The 23347-nt window shown below is 33.9% G+C and overlaps 2 protein-coding genes across 3 annotated transcripts in view; one reads left to right on the top strand and one right to left on the bottom strand.

The window, feature by feature from the left end:
- LOC115214296 (coronin-7) overlaps positions 1-11260 on the top strand; it is a 150358-nt gene extending 139098 nt beyond the window's left edge. Inside the window, exons 26-28 of one of the 2 annotated variants that reach the window (XR_003881888.2) lie at positions 38-50; positions 2881-2967; positions 4390-11260. Coding sequence is in view for 1 of the 2 variants with exons in the window: in XM_029783449.2 (XP_029639309.1) it covers positions 2881-2967; positions 4390-4398 (96 nt within the window). In the remaining variant the exon portion in view is untranslated. The remainder of the gene's footprint in view (positions 1-37; positions 51-2880; positions 2968-4389) is intronic. The other variant, XM_029783449.2, reaches the window with a different exon arrangement.
- A 3514-nt stretch (positions 11261-14774) lies between these two features.
- On the bottom strand, positions 14775-20779 carry LOC115214026 (ubiquitin-fold modifier 1). The gene is made up of 5 exons (XM_029783047.2): positions 20706-20779; positions 20555-20611; positions 17060-17117; positions 16024-16096; positions 14775-15249 (listed from the first exon to the last, which is right to left on the bottom strand). Coding segments are annotated over exons 1-5 (285 nt in total). The 5' UTR covers positions 20708-20779; the 3' UTR covers positions 14775-15154.
- Between the last annotated feature and the right edge of the window lie 2568 nt (positions 20780-23347).

The raw sequence follows: 23347 nt of genomic DNA, 5'->3' as shown, positions 1-23347 counted from the left end.
TCAAGAAAAATAATTCCGGTTTTCTTTTTGTTTCTAGACTGAACTTGAGGGTAAACTTAAATACACTTCCAAAATTTAATCTTTTGCTTTCTAATATTCTCTCACTCCTTTCATAAACTTCCTTGCACAGTGGCATAGCTTGAGTGTATGCTGCCTGGGGCAGCCCTTGAGTTTGTCCCCTGCCCCTTTGATCCCCAACTTTATACAGCATGCCCAAAAGTGCTGCCCATCTAAAAGTGTTACCCAGGTCAGACAGCTTCTCCCTCACAACACCACTGTCCTTGCATGTACATCAGTCTTTAGTTGTGTGTCGTTGAGAAAAGATGAATTTTTTTATGAGATCTACTCCTGTTTGCACATTATCTTTGAACTTGTAACCTGTTGAAGAAGCATTAAAAAACCTTTGCCAATTGTTTACTGAACTTTTTTCCCTGTGTACAATGAAGAAATATTTTCTTAAACCTTTGCATTAATGCCATTCACTGACCCCTTTCAAATTCAGATTTACTAAATATCATGTTTTTCTCTACTTTGGTGATCCCAGTAATAGTCGAGTATGCTATTAGTACTGGATTAAATGTTTCGATTCTTTACATTCCATTTCAAAATGCTGTTCTGTTGGAATTAGCATTGCCTTTAATACTCTGACATTGATAAAATAACTTGTAGGCATGTATTGGAGATAATTTGACAAAGTATTCATCTACAAATATGCAAGAAATCATTATAATTTTTCCTTAGATTTTTAAATTCTGATCTGAATTTTATGTTCTATTACCCTTTTTACATAGGGTAAGTTGGAATAAATTTTCCTCTTGTTAAGATTGAATGCATGGATCTTTATAGCTACTCATAAAATCAGAGATAAATATGGCAAAGAAAGTCAAGGTGTCATTTATAGAGAGCTGAGAAGCTGTTTAGTTAGTCTAATGAAGACTTTGGGTTAATATGACTAAAAAAGTAACGACATCCATTACTGACATGGAACAATGACATAATGAATGACAATGTTGACACCTTATGAGTCATAATAATAGCTCTGTGAGTTAAAATGTAGCCTAGGGGTATAATATATCATCATCATCATTTAACATCCGCTTTCCATGCTGGCATAGGTTGGACGATTTGACTGAGGACTGTACCAGGCTCCAATCTGATTTGGCAGAGTTTCTACAGCTGGATGCTCTTCTTAACGCCAACCACTCTAAGAGTGTAGTGGGTGCTTTTATGTGCCACGGGCACGAGGGCCAGTCAGGTGGTACTGGCAATGGTCACGCTCAAATGGTGTTTTTTACATGCCACCTGCACAAGAGCCGGTCTAGCAGCATTGGCAACGACCTCGCTCGAATGACTTTTCATGTGCCACCGGCACAGGTGCTAGTAACGCAATGCTGGTAATGATCACGCTCGAATGGTGCTTTTTATGTGCCATTGACATGGAGGCCAGTCAGCTGTTCTGCCAATGATCACGCTTGGATCGTGCTCTTAGCGCTCCACTAGCATTCAAATTCGATGACTGGCATCCGTGCTAGTGGAGCTCTTAGAGTACCACCCAAGCGTGATCATGCCAGAGCAGCTGACTGGCTTCCATGCTGGTGGCACATAAAAAGCACCATTCAAGCGTGATCGTTACCAATGTCGCCTTACAGACACTTGTGCCGGTGGCACGTGAAAAAGATATTCAAGCGTCGTCGTTCCTTGGTAATAATTAGAAAATATACCAATTGAGAGTTGTGTAAAATGTACAAAAATTAGAAGAGAAATGAGGACAAAGATCTGTTTCATAGTCCAATTAACTAATAGAACCTCCACACTTTCCTGTCACTATATGATTTCTCATTCTACATTCTACACGCAGCACATCAGCTTGCAGAAATTTAAATATGTTGAATGATTACATTGTCCCATATGTAATGTGACTGTGTTGCTTCCAAAACATAGTTTAGAATAACCTTTGCGTAATTTAAAGAAACCCCATAATAAAACTTTATACTCATTGGAAAAAACCTGCATATAATTTGCAATAATTATGCATACTCCCTAATTAAAAAAAAAATTAACACGCTATGATAGCAACTGACAAAGCTTTTCTGTTTGTAGAATGGTGTTACCCCAGCATTGCCACAGCTAGCTGGGTGTAACTAATTAAAGAGTAAATTAGATGAAATATATCTGATCACCCATGCATGGCCACAACTAACTGACTGTAACCAGTAAGAGATTAAAAGATAGGTGAAATCCATCAGGTGTTTTTAAGTATTTTTATTGAGAAGCTTTTAGTCATCCTATGGAAGATACTTCTATAGTCACCTTTAGGAGAGCCATCATTTTAAATTTAGTTATCTTTATTCTTTTACTAGTATCAGTCAGTGGGCTGTGCACATGCTGGGGCATTGTCATTTTTTGTTTGTTATTTCTTCATTTTTGAACATTTCTCAATGAGTACTGTTACAATTTACTTTAAGTCAGTGTAATAGTATCATAAAATAAAACGAAATGAATAATGATCTAAAATAGTTATCTGAAGATCTTGTTCAAAACAGGACAGGGAAGGGTGAAGTTGTTGTTTAACCCCAGGTCAACCCTAATTGAGCAGACCTATGATCAAAAAGCATACTAACCATGACCATCTTGTGCTTCTTTTATTTCAATGATTAAGGCACATTGACCTATGTATTTATTTATTTAAGATGGTAGGGTATGTTTTCAGGGAAATTTTGCTGCCATTTCAAGCAGGTCAAGCAACCATTTAGCAGCTTCCTCAGCATGCTGAAGATGGGAACATGGTTATGACTAGAACAGACATTCTGCAATAGATGTTAAATAGTTTATCTTTGTTAAAACTTATTTGATTGGGGATTTGCATTTTATCTTATTTAGCTGATTGGAGCAATGACATCTAAGTTGGATGTAAGAGAAGACCCATTGGAACAAGATTTAACTGAAGGAGTTGACTCTGATGAATGGGTATGTGTTTATTGATACATTATATTTCCCATAAGCAGAACAATCCCCCTCCCTACACCCCCATAAAAAAAAACATATCAGTTATTTAAAATAGTCCGTTATGTATCATACATTGTTGAAAAACCAGTTACTGTAATATTTGTATTGAGATAATATCTCTTATGGCTAGCATGTTGTTTCAGACCAAATGATGTTATTTCAAGACAAATACCTCAGGGTCTATAAATTAAATACCAGTTGCGTACTGGGGTCGATCTAATCGACTGTCCCCCCCCCCCCCAATTTCAGGCCCTGTGTCTAGAGTAGAAAAGATTATTATTATTATCAATGAGGTGGCCAGCTGGCAGAATTGTTAGTATGCCAGGCAAAATGCTTAGTGGTATTTCGTCTGCTGCTACTTTCTGAGTTCAATTTTCGCCATGGTCGACTTTGCCTTACATCCTTTTGGGGTCGATGAATTAAGTACCAGCTAAACACTGGGGTCAGCGTAATTGACTAGTTTCCTCCCCCCAAATTTCAGGCTTTGTGCCTTTAATAGAAAGGATTATTATTATTATTATTATCATTATTAAAGTGGTGAGCTGACAGAATTGTTAGCATGCCAGTTAAAATGCTCAGCAGTGTTTTGTCTGTCTTCATGTTCTGAGTTCAAATTCTGCTGAGGTCAACTTTGCATTTCTTCCTTTCGGGTTTGATAAATTAAGTACCAGTGAAACACTGGGTTCGGTGTCATTGACTAATCTCCTCCCCAGAAATTTCAGGCCTTGTGCCTCCAGTAGAAAGGATTATTATTATTATTATTATTAATATTATTTAAGACGTACAGTATACAATATCGTGAGGTTGTTGATTGAAGACATTGTGTCTACCAGGGGTTTGTACTGTTTGTCAAGTCACAAAGACCTCAGACAGACAGTACTTTACACAATATGCATACAGTTCCAAGCAATGCCAACTTTTGCAAGACACCTAGATTGTAGGGTATTTCTAAGGTTTTCAGATGTTTTTTTCAGATTGGGTGGTATTGAACCCAATGCTTCTATGACAATAGGAATAACCTTCATGTTTGACTCTCATAGCTGCCACATATTATAATAATAATAATAATAATAATAATAATAATAATAATAATTAGGCGAGGTAGCAGAACCGTTAGTGTGCCACATCTTATTATTATCATTATTTAGGTGGTGAGGTGGCAGAACCGTTAGCATTTCATCTGTTTTTACGTTCTGAGTTCACATTCCGCCAGGATTGACTTTGCCTTTCATCTTTTTGGGGGTCGATAAAATAAGTACCAGTTTAACGTTGGGGTTAATTTTATTGATGTAGCCCTTTCCCTAAACTTGCTGGCTCTGTGCCAAAATTATTATTATTATTATTATTATCATGTATTTATTTATTTATCTCTTTTTATTTCAGGAAGAGTAAGTGATTGGCAATAAGCAAACTCTGAAAGAAATTGGGATCGCCACAGCATCTTGTCTGTATATATATATATTGAATGGAAATTGTTATTGTTGTTTCTGCTATGAATGTATGTGTATGAGTGTGTATGTGTGTGTGTGTGTGTGACTAAATGGTTTATTTTAACTACATTTTTGTCCTATATGATGATATGTGCATACATACAAGACTAATGATATATAAACGTGTTTACTATAAGTGGGACCAGTATTATTGAGATGTCTATATATAAATATATATATATGAGTAAAAATAGCATAGTTTATATATTTAAGTGCATTTTGATATGTAAAATTTTGTATGTTTGTATAATCATTGAAATTTATATGCTATCAAATATTGTCTATATTCTCTTAAAGCAAATGTTTTCTTTATACTCTATGGTTTCTCTTCCAATCTTTGGAAGAGAAATTTGAACTATATAACCTAAATATGAGCCCATGAATCATTATAACAAATTCATGTGAATACAAATTATATTAAAACATGACTGTAAAAAAAAAAAAATGTAAATTCTTTAATATGAAAACGATTGACTCATCAACTCTTACTGAAAAATGGAGGAAGAACTAAACAAATTAAATTTTTTTAACATTTAAAAAAAATATGCTTACAAGTCTATATGTACTCATTTGGATTTGAATGAGGTTCTCCCTTTTTATTTGGTATATTACAATGATTTTCTCCCATTGTTAAATGAAGGTTTTTCAATTTTTAAGGCAAAAAATCTGCTGTTTGATAAATGAAAAGCTTGGTTTTACAGAGCTTGAATTTAGGAATGTGCGTAAAGATAAATTTCTACGTTAAGGGGTAATGAGATAAGAATAAATATACCAATATGCTCTGCTAATATGGTTCTAGTTGGAATATAAATATACATATACATACATATATATATATATATAAATATATATATGTATATCATCACCATCTAAATATCTGATTTTCTATGCAAGAAGGGTTTGAATAGTTCTGAAGTGCGGTACATTTCCACGGAAACAATCTTGTGTCACTTTATGTGTGCAGCCCAATTTTCTCAGGCATTTTCTTTAGCTCTACTATTACTTTCTCAGTCTTCCATAGCCTACTCTTCTGTGGCTAACACCTACCATCAAGTTGTTGCTTTGCCACCATTTACCTACCTATTGCTGCAGTCTTCTCCACTGCATATATTGGTAAATGCCATTGATGTTCGTTCCATTTCTTAACCCATTTGTAATTGTCTCTTGCAAGCTAGAAACCTGCTTTCAATGGACCCTGTTAAATGTTTCTCTCTAATTGTTGCATGTCTTCATCTATCACTGCAATTTTTATACATTCTTGATGTAGTCAGACTTTCATAGAAAGGAACATACATTGATACTGATAGTGGTTGCTGTTTCCTAAATTGCTTCCTTTTCATTCATACTCTGTCCACTGGACAATCTCTACTTCCACCTTCATGTGTGCATAAGCATTCACTAAGCTTCATTGAATTTTAGCTTTTATTAAATAAAAAAAAAGTAATCCATTTTCTAAATAGTTTTCTACTGACCTAACACTTTAAAAGTAACATCTCATAAACTTTTGGATCACATATAAATGCTTTTATAGTGATTCAAGGGAAGAACTGATTTGGTTTCACATTGCCTTATCCAGTCCCATGAATATTGGAGCTCAGAATGTTAAGTATTTAATTATGCAGTGATCTATAGCTTATAATTGTGAGCTCCATCTCAACATGATACGTTATTTTTTAAGTATAATTGAATTGGGAGCTACACATCTTTGACATAGCAAACTGTAGTTTTTTTCTACACCTTGAAATAATTTTTTACATTACCACATATCTGCAAGAGGAAGATAGTCAATTGAATTGACTCTTGCAAATGACTGGTAATTGTTTCATCAAAGCTGGAGAGATAATAGGCAAAAACAATCTGTGCTATTTGAAGTAAAGTGTTGAAATACTTTCCATTAATTTGTCAGATGATGATGTGCAGTACTGTGGCACATGGAGACTATCTCTGACTGAAAAAAAACGTGGTAGAGTGGAATTTCCAGAACAAAGATTGATCTAAGTATTTAGCATGGGGCCTGGTTGGTAAATCACAATAGGGGTGTTGAAAGGAAAAGTGAGTGATTAGGTGGAGGTGGTATGTGACTTGGTACTTCAGAGACTGTTTTAATTTGGTAGTGGGCCTTTTTGCAGAGTGGTCTAGAATGTATATCTGTGTGTAGCATCAGAACTGATCCAGCAGGGCCCTTGAGATTTATAGAGATTCTGCAATTGATCAAAGCCAAAATAATTTCTGGCTCTAAAGATAAGTTGAGCACTTGCAATGCTGTTTTGGAAATGTAAATGTTTTGGTCACTGAACAATCAACAGAAAGTGTTGAGTGTAGTGGTATTGCAGTTTCAAGGGTTTAGCAGGGTTGCTTATGCACGAGGAGTGCTTGCTGCTTTGACATGTGGAGTGATTATATCATCAAGCTGTTGAAGAATATTCTCATTGGAAGACGTTTTTGAAGTCTGTATATGGAAACAATGCAAGCCTGATATGATGGGTGTAAGTTGCATGTGGATGACAACTGTGTGTTAATGGTTAATAAGGAATCGTTTTCATAGTTATGAGTGCTTTTTATTTTAAGTAACAGCAAGTAGGTCATTGGTGTACCAAAGGATGAGAGGAGCCAAAGGAGACATAACCAAATGCTATGAGGTACCTCTGATTTGGTAGTATATGAAGGGAAGAAGAAAAAAAATGGAAGAAATACAATTAGAAGAGAAAGTATAAAGAATGACTTCCAATGTATGAAGTGAGAAATGAATAGAATTCATAAGAAGGAGATCTAACTCAGAGGCTCTCATAGAAAACATAGTAGAAGGGCTAGCTAATGACAAAGGTAACATCATTATTTTTATGAAAAGCAAAGACCACTACTGGTTCATATAGTAGAGCAAGTCGACACATATGTATCTAGCTCTATGGAATCCATACTAATGACCACTGAGACAGGAAAGAGATAAAGTAATGAAGTAATTTAGTTTTGTGCTCTATCATTTGTGCTACTCCACTGCCCTTACTTATCAACTTGGAAACATGCTTTTTATCTTTTGTATCTGTTTTCATAAAATATGATGTACATTTTTAGATAAGAGAGAAAAAGAAAGATGGAATATTTTTTGAAGAAATAAACCGTCTGTTCTGTGTATATTTTTAAAGTGCTTTCATGATGTATTAACTTTGACAAAAGCTCAATCAAGTATGCTAAGTTGCCAGCTGTGAAATTGATATTTTGAAGCCTATTTTTATGGAAGATAATGAGTTTCTAGTTTGTTTCTGCAGAAAATTTGCCAAGTTAATAAAAGTATATATGTTCAAAAAAATATACATGTATAAAATGCTAATATACGAATGTTTTAAATGTAACATTTACCTTTTATCATCTTTAATTCCATTGCCATTGTGAATCATCAATTGCTACCTCATACTACCCACCACCCACTAAATCAGAAGTCATAGTTGGCAAAATCATTCCATCTGACATATCAACCAACTGATTACTTGCTCATATTCTGCTCAATATAACACTAAAATAATATCAGCAAATTGTTCTTTGTTGATCAGGCTGAAATTCTTATTAATTCCTCTACTGTTTCCAAAATTGACAATTGCATTTCCCTCTTCTTCAGTATCTTCCAGGCAACACAAGAAAATTCAAAAGCTTCTAAACCATTTTACTTACACATTCCCTGTAGTAGAAGTACATATTTAACACTGGTTACCAATGCATGAACAGGCATAATTTACAAATCTTATCTTTACTAACAAAATGATTAACTCCTTATTTCACTGGCTTCAAATATACTCTGAGAAAAGAAATACAGACTACTATAATCTCAAAATGTAGGTCATACTTCCACTAGAGATTAGGGTCTCAAATTATCTGAGATTTGAAAAAGAAGCTAAATCTTTTCTATTTCAGAAATTATTATTATTTTCTAAATATAAAATAATATACTTTTTAGTATCTTATACAACCATATGTTTCTTGGAAACCATTCCTATTTCCATTGCTAAGCAGAGCAGTAACTGTTTAATGTTTCGTCTTCTTCAACATTTTAAAAATATATTTTTAGTGTGTTGGAGGGAGTCTATCCAAATTATTTTTCTTCAAATTAGATTTTTAGTCAGTCAAAACAATCGGTGTTTCTCATCTCGAATCTCTTTTTTTCATATTCCGGCAAAAATTTTTTTATTTACCTGAGAAAACCTGACTTTGATGAAAACTTTCTATAAACTAAGGTGTCATCACTAGAAATGTAGTTCAAGTGAATTCACCATCCCTGTTTTTCATGACACAGCACCATCGCCACCACCACCACAGCTAATTTCTAACATAGGTACAAGGTGGAGGGGAAAAGTCAATTAAATTGACTTCAGTACTAATAATGGTGCTTTAGCTTTCATTCCTCCAGGGTTGATAAAACAAACTTACCATAGGAAGATTTGAACTCAGGATGTAAATACCACAAGATATTTTGTCCGACTTTAACAATTCTGCCAACCCACCTCCCTGCTGCTGCTGATAATAAATAATGATAATAATGTTTCTATCATAGGCGCAAGGCCTGAAATCTAAGCGGTGGTTTTAATTAATACTATCAACCAAGAATCAGTACCCGACATACTTTATTTTATCAATCCTACTACTACTAATAATAAAAGATGATGATGATGATTGTGAGTTTTATCATACATGCATCATTCTGATTTTTCATCTGATTAATATTCAGGTAGATAGACACACACGATGAAATATATTTTATGTCATCATATTTATCATTGGTATATGCCTTTATTCTCCATCTTAATGATACGGAAAGTTTATATTTCTATTGTACATATTTCTACTGAAAGAATCAAGTTGCTTTTCTTTTATTTAAATAGGCTGCATAAATTTAATTTTAGGCTCTCATGCCTTGTGGGGTTTTTTTTCAGCTCTCTCATTGCCACTCACATCACATTTATTAAATACACTTATGCATTTAACATATGAACTGGTAATTCTGCAAATAACCTAAATAACCATTATTATTTAGAGTGTTTCACCACTGTGTTGTATGATTACATATATTAATAGTTGTATAAGCACAGTCACTGCCTGAGAAAGATTCATGTATATTGTCAGTCTGTGAAAAATATCACTGTATACATTATATAACCAATTTTTGGCAATAACACAACACTAATATTTTTCTAAAAGCATATCCTATTTCATTTGCTCAGTCTCAGCCCCTATTTATCTCCAGTTTCTTTCACTCTTATTCCAACTTCAAAGTCTTAAATATCCATGCTGTATCTGAAATAATCAAGCCAGGGTATCCATTCCTGAATTGTTAGACCTGTTGAAAAGAAACAATGCAAAGGAATTTCTTTTTAGAGGTAAAATATATTCATAGTCATAATGGTTGTTGTTTAGTCCCAGGTCAACTCTGTTTAGACTGCCTATGATCAGGAGCATTCCAACCATGACCATCCTATCTTCTTATGCTTTCAGTGTATCTAGGACTCCCCGTGTCGTTTCTTCAAGATGATAGAGTGATTTGAGGGAAATTTGGTTGCAATTTGCAACAAGTCAGGCAACGTCATAGTGTTTCTATTGTTGGCTTATGGTTCTTATAGTTTTTAGCATTGGTCGTGTATGTATTTAATAACCCTTACAAACCATTTTGCTGTGCTCAGCATTCTCAAAATCATTTTAATTATCTCATCTACTCTTACAATTCAACTGCTCATTAAATAATTACACAGCATCTCCAAACTGCCTAGCATCTCTAGCTGATACATAATCTCAGTTACCATTCTTTCCTGTCAAATTGCATTTTAAAAATTTTATACACTCTTATTCCTCTCAGTAAGGAGCTTAATCTGGTTCTCTTCAGTTTTCTATGATATATGGTTCTGTAATTACTTAAATTTCAACTATATACTTTTAATTCCGCTTCACTAAAAATGTAACCCGTCACAAGTCTATACATTGCCCTTTTACAACAGTTTAATCATCAGAATTATTTAATTGCTAAATACACAGGAACATGGGCATGAAATTGAAAATTTTTCACATTATTTATATTACATATAGAGTTCATTAAACCAGTCCTTATGACATGGCCAGTATCTACTTTAAACATTTATTCTTATTACTTTTTCTACTTAAATTTTATTAGCATTTTATAAGACTTTGAAAACTAAATTCAAACTTTTTGATAATGCGATTGCTAAGTGCATGTATTTTTAAATTTAAGTGTCTTTTAGCAATTTAAGAGGTTTTTTTTTATCTAACCTTTCCAATTTTGAGGTTAGAATTCACAGGTGGGTTCACCACATCCTTTGCAGTGCCAACTTATGTTTTATCAATATTCTAGCTTCATGAATAAAACAATGAAGAAATATTTCAATTCTAAGGTTTTAAAAAAAGTGTTTTTTTTTCAATATAAATAAAACTTAGCTGAAATTAACTCCATAAACCATGAAATCTTTCACTATTCCACTTTTGAGTTTATAAATGCAGTAGAATAAGCAGTTTGAAGAGACAGACCTAGGCAAATTGTAATGATGACAAATCATTCCACTAGTCTATTGGCTAGAATTAAAAATAACTAAAACAGAAGAGAGGGAAAAAGATCAATTTTCTAAAAATGCCTTTAACTGCCAACTGCCTTCTGAAAATGTGCCTACAAATTTTTTTTTACAGCAACAATTAAAAAACAAAATAATTATAAACATTTTCATTTCTTATACTTTCATTATCTTCAACTGAATAAAAAGTTTACCTCCAGACAAAAGATTTTATTGCTTTTTTCTCTACTGCTGTTTGATATTTAATGGCAGTATTTTTTTTAAGGTAGTAAGCTGTTAGAATCATTACCATGTCAAATAAAGTGCTTTGTAGCATTTCTTCTGCCTCTTTGTTCTAAATTAACATCCTGCCAAGGTAAACGTTGTCCTTCATTCCACTGGGATCATGAAATACAGTACCAGTCATGTACTATGGTCACTGTAATTGATTTGTACCCTCCATTTAGAAAAAAAAAAGAAATGGTAGCCTTGAATCCCTGCAATGGACTGGTGTCCTGTTTGGGAAACTGCTGTGATCTCAGTCAGTTATATGCCATGGAAATTGGGTAACTGACTTTATAAGTCCTAGGGCTTGAGAAAGAAAGAAAAAGTATTTTTGGGAAAAACAAAACATTTCCATTCATCATCATTTAACGGCTGTTTTCCATGCTGGCATGGGTTGGATGGTTTGACTGGAAACTGGGGAGCTGCACCAGGTTCCAATCTGATTTGGCATGGTTTCTACAGCTTGATGTCCTTCCTAATGCCAACCACTCCAAGAGTGTAGAGGGTACTTTTTACATGCCAGTTGTGTAACACTGATATCACCTGGCTTGATAAGTCTTCTCAAACACAGTATATTGCCAAAGGTCTCAGCCAGTTATCTCTACCTCTGGGAGGCCCATTGTTTGAACGGTGCTTTTTATGCGCCACCGGCTCAATAAATAATTTTTTTTTTTAATGGCTCTTGGATAATGTTTTAACTGAAATGATGTTAATTTATTTCAGGTATTTATTTTTAGGTAGAAGTGACCGAGTTTGAACACAACACGATGAGAGAAAAACTAAAAGTTTAGAAAGCATTTATTTTGATACTCCATCTGCCAAGTTGTTGTTGTCTCTGCTTACTGCCATATTTTGGTTTTGGTGTGTTCCAATTACTTGGTCTCTTGACCCTGTATAAATTTCTATTGCACAATATAATTTGTACGTACATTCAAAGATTATTTGTTGGAGCAACTGTAGTTTATTTAACTGAACATGACTATTTCCTGGAGAACAATGGTAAGATAAAATGCAATGCTGGCAGGATCTGAACTCTGTTATTAATCAATGAAATTAATTACTGCTGAGTACATTACCATCTGTGTCACCCTTAAAGACCTGATAATAATATCACAATGTATTGTATTAAGATAATAAGTTTCAAATTTTGGAGCAAGGTTTAGTTGCATGAATGATTTAAGTTTGTATGTTTTCAAAATATGAAAGTTTGTTTTACTTCATTTCTTAGTTATTTTGAAAACACACAAATTTAATTGAGAGAATTAATAAAGCTTGTTGATTAGTTACCATTAGTCATGTGATATCTTGCAAGAAGCAATTCAATTCTGTTTCAACATCATAGCAAGCAAGCTTGCTAGTCTTACATGACATCGTATAATGGTTAGAAGAGGTATTAATATGTAAAAGGGCAGAAAAAAAAGAGACTGTTTTTAGTATGTATAAAAAATATCCATACACATTCCAAGCAAAAATAACAAGAATTGAAAGTATGAAATGTCAATACATAATCATACATGGTTTTAGTCTATTTTAATCTGGGTTACCAGCCATATAATAAACTTTCGGCAGGATTGGACAAACTGGTAAGTGTGGGTTAGAGTAGCTGATGATGAATTAGATTACAGATGAAGAATGGAGAAGAACTGGATGCATGTCTGTCAAGATATGTAGCTTGCCAGTTCAAAAGCCCCTAAGTTATTGTAGAAGCACTTGAAGAGACAGTGGAAAAAAATCCATCTGTGTGTTAGAAGTTGTAGCATTTTGTTAAGTGGATCTTTGCCAATCAATCAGATGGTCTTTAGTGGATACAGTTCAATATGTTTTCATGTAGCAGCAATGTTGATCTCCATATGGAAATCAATAATGGATTCTATTTTTATCTTTCACTTGCTTCAGTCATTAGACTGGCTATAATGAAGGGTTTAGTTGATTAAATCACCCCCAGTACAAACTTCTAAATAAGGGGGAAGAATCATCTACTTGACCAAGGTTTGAAGAAGATAAACAACAAAAATGGTGCTTTTGCTGAAGTTTTCAAAGTTGAGAGTGTCAAAGGACAGATCTATGGAAGATCTGGCTCTATGAAAACTAAGAAGAGAAACAAGGTAATAATCTAGGTGGTTGACTGTTTCCATAACTTTTGAGATGTCGTGTCAAAAGTTGGCAGGTTTGGAAAAGTTGCTGTTCATGGGAATAGGGCAAAGCCTCATGTTTGAATAGATCCTGAATAGTTTGATGAGCAAGGCAACATTCAGGAATGCAATGGTTTAGAGTTAGAGTGGTTTCATACTTTGGCAGCTGTGTACATATACTGCGTGTGTGCATGTTTGTGAGGGTGGTGAAGAATTATAAGCAAAATGGGTAGTATTAATCATGGTTTTATCTACTAAAGAATCACTTTCAGAGCAATTTAGGAAGTTAGAGAGCACATAAGTTATGTGATGCACAAGGCATTTATTGGTTTCCTGATGGTCATGAAATCATTACTATGGTGATTTATTCAAGATGTAGGATGTAATGTTTGGCTTGTGTACTTTTTAATATTCCACTAAGAATTTTGGTTAAGTGAGAGATATAGAATGACATACCCAACATGCTAGGTTGTCTATGTGATGGAAGTAGGTGTCTATCTTCCCAGAACTAAACTTAAACCAGTCTTTTATATTTTTGCTATTTTCAGAATATGCCTATTAGGAATTGACATTCAAGGAATTAAGTTTTTTAGAACACTTTATTACTGGAAGATATATTTAAAAGACATACTAGTTTCTATTTGCTAGTAACAGTAGAGAATTGAAAAGTTTCCATTTTAAAGTCTGCACTCAATTATCAATTCATCTTTTACATTTATTGCTAATGGGAAAAGAAAAATACCACAATTCTGGCTTTAACTTTTTCTCATAACAATAGAGCTGACTCTATTGAAGGATATTCTACAATGAATGGTCATACATTTGATCTTTTTATATTAATTTATTTCCACTTTAGAGGCAGTGCATTAGCATGGCTAAGACAAATTAAACAAATGTTATAACAATGAAGATAGTTAAAACATTTGTTGAAGCTACATTACAGTTAATTTTCCAGACCTTTAACTGTTGATAGGCTTTTGGAGTAAAAACAGTCTTTTTTTATCCCAGCAATTTGAAGTCACTGCAAATGAGGAATCAGTTGTCTTCCTGACCAAAATCATTTAGTGTGGAATAAATAGTTATATTTTCAAATCTGTCAGACAGTAAGTTTCGGTGGGGAAGTTTACCATAGAAGCTGTGTAAAATTATCAAATAGATTATCTTTAATTGAAAATAAAAATAATGATGTCAAGTGCTTTAAATTTCTAAGAAACTCAAAATATAAGAAAAAAAAATCATTTTAGTAAAGTCACTAAAAATATAACGAGGGATAATTAATTCTAAAAATTTGAGGAAATAAAGTACAGAAAATAACAAAATTAAGAGAGAACATTTTTATCAGAATAAAAGCAATAACAACAGTAGTTCATTTCTTATGAGAGCAGAGCATATATTTTGGCAAGCTGGCAGAAATATTGATTGACGACATTAGGCATGAGAGCAAGGGAGATGACTGTAAATGTTGAAGAATAATTTAAGAAAGTTAAGAGCAAATCTGGAAAAAAATAATGCCTTCTAATAATCATTATTCAGAGAAATTTAAAACATAAGTCAAACAGATTATTCAACAATTCTTTGAGGGTATATTTTAATATTTTAACAAGACAGTTACATGTTCAATAAAATTTGAACACAATGTTAAACGTTTTCAGTTATGATTTAGGCTACACTAAATGTAGAGATGAGGCGTTAGTATAAATTAAGATAATTCTGATGTGCAGTGTCTTTGTAGAAGTCCTACTCGGTCACGTGGAATTAATCGAAGTTCTGTGCCATGTTTAATGAATACATTAGCTGAAAAAGAAGAAGAAAGGAATACAGTTTTCTTGTTATGTTAGTTAATCCCTTAATGGATTATCTTGAATTTACTTATGCATCGCAAGTGTGGTTCATTCACTTTAAACTCAAGCACTATCCTCAAGTAATCTAAATTAAAACCTTTCATTAAAATTACTTGTTAGTTTATGTTCAAGATACCAGTATAATAATGATAATGTTATTTTACTAAATTCTTCATTTTCAAAAATGAGAGTCAAGACTATAGAAAAGGTTGCAAGATGCAACGAAAATTTTAGGAAAATAAAAATAAGAAATAAGTGGAAATTTTACTGCTGAGTGTTAAATTATAAGGCACAAAAAGAAAATGACTCTCCCCAGACACAACAGTGTAAACTGTTTGCTTAATGATTATTTAAGAGATTGAAATAATTTACACCAAAATTTAAAGTTAATTTATTTACTTCTCTCAAAACTTGTGAGAAATCTATTTTAGTACTTGTAATGAAAGAAATAGAACAGATGAATATATGAAGGTTAAGAAATGAACCAGAGATAACTATGAATAGATGTTTTTGTACATCACATTTCAGATAAGCTAAACAGAAAAAGTTTCCATAATATAGCTAGAAATGATTGTTTCTATAAACAGCTCACGGTTTAAGAAACATACATACTGGCCTAAGCAGATTTTAGGGTCTCCTGTTAACATAACTTCTTATGTTATATTCACTATCTTTCAACAGATCTTTTAATATTGTTCTTGTTTAAGAAGCTATAGCAACTACTCACATGCAGTCTGAGCTGGGTTTATGCCAATTCCATCCATTGTTATCAAGGCACTTGTGTCAGCAGGAACTTTGAACTAAAATTTAAGATATGAAAAATATAATCTAAACTTTGAATACATTTTTTTTGTATTTTTAAGAAAATAAACATTTATAGAAATATATGGTGAAAACAAAACAGCAAAGTGAGAAGCAAGCATTGTTTTTTTTTGCCAATGATTCTGATTCACATAAGTAGAAAAAAAGTTAGAACTACAGCATTTTTTATAGCTTAGCCATAGTATGTTAAAGATCTTTGTAAGGTCTCCAAGAATGGAGAAAAGACTTATTAAAGTCTTTATGACAGACTTTCACAGTTCTTATTCATTCAATTTTACCCATGAAGTTTGGGTTGACCTGAAGTTATGGTAAAAGATTTGCACAAAGTGTGATTCAACACAAAACCAAATACTACAAAGCAAACTTCTTAGGCATATGCCCAATTAAGAAACTTTTGCTAACCATTGGTTTTTAAATGTAAGTTATCAGCATCATTAGCATCTGTCTTCTGTGATGGCATGAACTGATCAGTTTAACAGGATTCAATGAGCTGGAGAATTGTCAAGTTTCAATGTCTACTTTAGCATGGTTTCTATGGTTGTATGCCCTTCCTAGTAAATTTAGAGTGTACCGTGCTTTTTTTATATAGCACTGGCACTGGTGAAGTCATCATTTTCTTCTTTTTTTTTTTTACGAGCATGCAGCAGTAAATAACATATTTGTGACAAACCAATTAGGGAACCTAACGTTGTTGTTTGACTTGCTAGAAATTGTAGCCAAAATTTCCTTCAGCTGGAACAATTTCATCTTAAAAGGAAAGACTACAACAGGTAATAAAGTACTAAGCATACACCAAAATGACAGGGTGATCATGACTGAATTGTTTTCAGTCATAAGTCTGCTGCATCAGAGTTGCTCTAAGACAACAACAAATTTCTAAAATTATATTTGAAATTAAAGGAAGAACGTTAAAAAAACACTCCAAAAGACAATGTACTTACTTCCTCTGCAGCAAACTTCAAAACAGCAGTAAAAGGTGCTTTTTCTGGAACACTTAATCTGAAAAGATGGAATGAAAAAAAATATACTATTTGGTGAGTTCAATAATTTTAGTTGAAACAATACTCTGAAGCAGTGCTGGCTATAGTGAAGATGAGTTGATGAGAATTTCAAAGAACTTTTCATTCAAAAAAAGATAACTTTTTCCTTATCAAGAAGAAATTTAGCTGTCAAGAATGATTTCAGATTCAGAGGTAAGATTTAATGCATATAAAATAAATAGAAATATTGATCTCAAATTTTTTGGCACAAGGCCAATAATTTTGAGGGGATGGGTGAATTGATTACATTGTACCAGTGTTCAACTGGTACTTATTTTATTGACCTCAAAAGGACAACAGGCAAAGTTCACCTTGGCAGCATTTGAACTCAAAATGTAAAAATAGATGAAATGCCTCTAAGTATTTTGCATTGCATGCTAATGATTCTGTTGGCTCACTTCCTTAATAAATAGAAATATTAATAGTTTGTTATAAGACAAAAAAATCTCAAAAAAGAAGAGAAAAAAAAGATTAAAACTCTGTATGTATTAGATAATCATCATAATCGTTTTACGTCCCTTTGCATGTTAGCATGAGCTAATTTGACAGAATCTAATCGGCTGGAAGACATGTCTTCAGTGCCTCAATTTCGGCTTGGTTTCCTGACACCAACCACTTCACAGAGCATACTGGATGCACTTTTCTGTGGCATCAGTACTATAAAGGTTTACTTGCTTTCTGCAAGACAGAGTTCTTTCAAATCTAGAGATTTTCTTTTTGCTCAATTCACCAACCACTTTAAGGAGTGTACTTTCTGAGATTCGCCAACACTACACTGATTTTCTCCCCTCCATACACACACAAGCATGTATCTGACTCATACATTGTTCGCTTTCCAGACATTTTTACATTACTCCATGTACTTTATATGCACTTTCTGACAAGTTGTGGTGCACCTGAGCACTGTATACAATAATTTCATTATTATTATTTTACTAGATGTTTTTTTCATGCTATTGAGAAAATAAGAGATTGCTGACTCAAGGCAAGGTCGGGAAAAATTACTGTATGCTAGGCAGAATACATTATTACTGTGGGAAATGGATCCACTTTTGTGATGGGGATAAAGTCAAACTGTATCATATTCAGACTAACCATGTACCTTATCAATTTTACAATAATCCTTTCTATAACTTTCATAACCTTAACCTAAACTTTTGCTGATGACATTTCTCTAACACATACACACACACAGAAATAATGAAAAGTTATTCACATCAAATTACAACACCTCACACCTCTCATACTCTTGATGCAAAACATGTGCAAACTTATTCCTTTATAACTCTCTCTTTGTGGTGTGTACTTGGCATTCAGCTTTCTCTTTAACTATTTAGCGTTTTTCTCCACCACTTTCTTCCTTCCAGTCTTTCCAAGCCTGTTTATTTGCTGTTATGGCACTGACTTCAGAATTGATCCCCCACTATAAAACTTTGCGTTTGGCTGGGTTCTTGCACTTTCCACATGTCTGGTCTGTGGCCTCCAGTAGAATGTCTGTAAAATGGCTAGTTTTGCTCTATGTTATAAGTATTTTCTCCTCCTCCCTCCTGTCATAAGTGTTAGTTAATATCTGTATCTAAGACCAACTGTGAGTTCTTTCAACTTCCTGGTATGCTTTTCCAAATTAACTTTCATCTATGTTGGTGTAGCCCTTATTTAAAGTCACTAACCATCTAATCTATGTTAGGTAGAACATTCTTCATTTGGAAAATATTTGGAATTTATATTCATCTGCCTGTCTCACTTACTGGTGAGAATAAAATCTTGATGGCCATGGCTCAGAGATTTCAGAATAGTTGGTTCACTGCCCTGCCATTCAAACCTCCCGGGATGGTCCAACTAGGTATGTTTGGAAAATTGAACAGGGTTGCTGTTGTATTAGAACTATAGATATTCTTTCAACTTTTGCTGATGACATTTCTCTAACACATACACGCACACACAGATATAATGAAACGTTATTTACATCAAATTACAAAGGTTGTTTTAAAAATGTCTTGCCACCTAAATCCTGGTTTTTTTCCCCCTCATCACACCGAGCTTAACTTAATCATTAAGTGGGCCCTAGCTCAGGTTAATATGCCCTAGTTCTGGAGCCAGTGGGATTATCCAGAAGTGATGGGAAGAAACCAGATGGTCTTACGCTTTGTCCTTGGGTAAAAAGTAGGTGCCTTGTCTGTGATTCCTTTGGTCTGTTCCACATCCTGGATGCTGTGGTAAATGGGAGGGTCACTGCATCTGGAGCCAAACGGAACAAGATCCCTAAATATTGGGACTTGTCAGTGAACCATTTCTTCCAGCCTGTGGCATTTGAGACATTTGGAGAGGATGGCCACTAACAGCTAATTCCTTGTCATCATAGGCAGCTCACTGTACCCAGGTGCCGCCCGTGGTAATGCCACAAGTGTGTGGGCTTGCTTCAGTAAGTTCCATTGAACTTTGTGGTGTGCAAACATTTGAAGCACTCGATGTTGGATTACTGTTTTTTTTTTCCTACTGGCCGCCGTGCTGGTGGCACGAAACAAACACCATCCGATTGTGGCCATTGCCAGCCTCGCCTGGCCTCCGTGCCGGTGGCACGTAAAAAGCACCATCCGAGCGTGGCCGTTCACCAGCCTCGTCTGGCACCTGTGTCGGTGGCACATAAAAAGCACCCACTACACTCACGGAGTGGTTGCCGTTAGGAAGGGCATCCAGCTGTAGAAACACTGCCAGATCAGACTGGCCTGGTGCAGCCTTCGGGTTTCCCAGACCCCAGTTGAACCGTCCAACCCATGCTAGCATGGAAAGCGGACGTTAAACGATGATGATGATGTTTGTGTTTTCTTCTGTTCTGGATTTGTATTATATATATATCATGTACGTACATGTTATATATGTAATTAAAATAAAAGCAAAAAGAAAAATGCTAAAGGTACTTTTGAATCACCTTGTATATGCTTAATATACAGCTAAAGAAAACTTGAAATACGGACGATTTTCATTTCGGAACAGTGACGTTCCTTATGTAAACATTAAAAAAAAAATACTCCCATCAAAAGTTGTTGATGAAACTATTCAATATTATTGTATCAATAATACATATTTCAGAACAATAAATACATACTTTAAAATACGAATACACAACTATATATAGAGACGGTATAAATTCCATATGTTAGTATATGACAGGGGTATAATTCTAGAAATCTCGGGACGGGAGCTGAGAAACACATACTTTAAAATGTATAATATATAAATAATAATAATGATAATAACAACGTATACTTTACCAGATGTTTGAGAAGTTTTGATTTTTCTTTGGGGCGATGCGGTATCTTCTGATACGAAGAATTATCAATGGAAATATTGTTCCACAGGTGTGGCAAGTAACTATAAATAATATAGTATACTTACACTTTGTATGGCTGTTTTGGATCCGAAGTCAGGATAATTTTGAACGTGACTTTCGACCTGGAAATAACAGTAAAATGATCATGGTTAATAAAGATGCGCTATATAAATACATATATATAACTGAAGAAAGCAGAACACATGTCATACTTACATCTTGATGACACCTCACCGGAAGGGAAAGCCGTGTGAGAGAAACAGCAACAAATTATTGTTAAAAATCTGAAGTAAAATCAAGATTAATTATATTCATATAATTTAATCTAAATTTAATAACATATTGAATAAATTAATATTTTATTATATATATAAAAGCTTAAAGAATGAACAATAGCGAAACAAAATCAGCATTTAGTGCGGATTAATTGTTTTCGTAACTGAGATTGCATAGTTTGTTGATTTTGTGTGGGAAGAGACTAGAACTCGTTATTATTTTCTTTTTTTTTCAGAAACTATGGAAATAATTTATTCTGATTGAACTGTATTCTATTATAAAAATTAAGATCTTGATAAATTTCTTCTAGCTACTTCACGTTTTTCAAAATTTTACCAACTTTTTTTCAGAAAACCTTGTGCTGATGTAGTCTTGTATTCCGATGAAAATCGCATTTTTTTTTTCTGAGATTAATAACAAAGAAGTTACAAGTATTTAAAGTTAAAACAACATTTTTTGAAAATAACCTGGTGAACATTTAAAAAAACAAGCGGTTGGGATAAATTCAACAGGATTCGAAACTTTCTACAATTCTTTTGTTTTTGAATTTACTGATTAAAGGAAATAAACTTAATTACTGTACGTGTCAGTGCTTCATTAGTTGATTCGTTAATTGTTATTTGCATTTCTGGAGTGAGCCATACAACAGGAACAATATGGCTATACGCATTTTTAGTGTAGCGGTATATAAGAATATTGTATAAATGCAGTTATATGAGTTATGTAAGATGTTCAACACTGCGTTTTAACTATTCTCCCTACTCTTTCATCCTTCACTATGCTGTGTTCCTTTAGTTCTGTCTTCTGACGCTAACTTGAGATAGGTGCATTGTTAAAGCAGAGTTATATATAATAAAAGGCGGCGAGCTGGCAGAAACGTTAGCACGCCGGGCGAAATGCGTAGCCGTATTTCTGGGTTCAAATTCCGCCGAGGTCGACTTTGTCTTTCATCCTTTCGGGGTCGATAAATTAAGTACCAGTTACGCACTGGGGTCGATATAAACCATTTGTCTGTCCTTGTTTGTCCCCTCTGTGTTTAGCCCCTTGTGGGTAGTAAAGAAATAGTTATATATAATAAAATACTCGATCAGTCATTTTGAACCATTGTTAATTTACACATACAGTGTGAGAGCTACTACACAGGCCGCAATTTCAACTTTTATTTTTATTAGAAGCTATTCATTTCACTTAGATCGCTAATGACATTGGGAAACGCTTGGATACATCATTCAAGTTCCTAATACTATATAGATCTGTGGCATTACATCTACCATTATAGTACACACGAAGGCGGCGAGCTGGCAAAATAGCTAGCGAGTAAGACAAAAAGCTGCGGGCATTTCTTCCAGTTTTTTACGTTCTGGGTTCAAATTCCGCCGAGGTGGATTTTTGTCTTTTATGCTTTCGATGTCGATAAAATAAGTGCCATTTGAACATAATCGACTTACTCACTCCTATAGTAATGCTTTTGTGCTAAATAGTATAAGCCAATACATTGTTGTCTCCCTTCAATGGAAAAATTGAGTGGAGTCTTTACTATCCTTCGGACATTGACCAAATGTGCCTGATAGTATCGGGAGACAAAATGTGGATCTTTTCGGTTTGAATGGCAGTTTTTAACTTAATTTCTAGGTATCTAAAAAATTTTAAACCGAAAAGATCCCAAAATGTTATTGCTTCTAGTTTTTCTAACCAAAGGTTTTTAAAAAAAAAAAACCCTATCTACTGCAAGTTCCACAGTTAAAATGAATAATTAGTTGACTAAATGTTTTACTGTTTTGAAATCCCTTTTACGTTCTGATTTTAAATTTTGGCAGACTCAATTCTCCTTTTTATTCCCTAAGGACCATTAAATAATACGAATAAAGTACTTCAGTGAGTTTAAAACACCTTTTACCACTCAACAATTACAAATTGTGCAAATATTAGTTCTAACCAGTATTTGTTTATTCCCTTTTATTATTCTTCTTTAATTTCTTCCTCGTCGTTTACGTTACCGCTTGTATATTGAAAACATGTCTTTGTTAAAATTATCCATGTTTACAAATAGAGGAAAACTTCGTAGATTATATAGATAGATAGACAGATAGAAAGACAGACATCCAGATAGATACATACATACATTTTGTGATATCGCTTAAGATAACAATACTAATGACCTGATATTAGAACTCCATATAGATATGCTTCAGAACAAGTGGTAAGCGAGTACAAAGCGTCATTTGAAAATTAAAAAACTGCAAAGGTACAGGAATTATGCAACCAGCTTCATTAGCTTACTGGTGTTTCTGCTATAAGATGCGGTGCTTTCAGAGTTGAGTGGCTGCGCATCACCTTATAGCTTCGTCAGAGCTTCTAAAATGACTTAATAGAAAGTGGGACAAAGACACTCAGTTCTTAGTGCACTGTATCTTACAGCAGAAACAGATGTAAGCTCATGAAGTTGATTACATAATTCTTGAACCTTTATCAATCATTTAATTTTACACACATGCACATACACACACAAACACACACACACATGCTACGCACACGCGCACACATACGCACACTCACACATAAATAGGAACACACACAAACAC

Source organism: Octopus sinensis, linkage group LG7, assembly GCF_006345805.1.
Source record: "Octopus sinensis linkage group LG7, ASM634580v1, whole genome shotgun sequence".
Lineage (NCBI taxonomy): Eukaryota > Metazoa > Mollusca > Cephalopoda > Octopoda > Octopodidae > Octopus > Octopus sinensis.
Note: the sequence above shows the minus strand (reverse complement) of the source record. Positions and strands in the feature narration are given on the sequence as shown.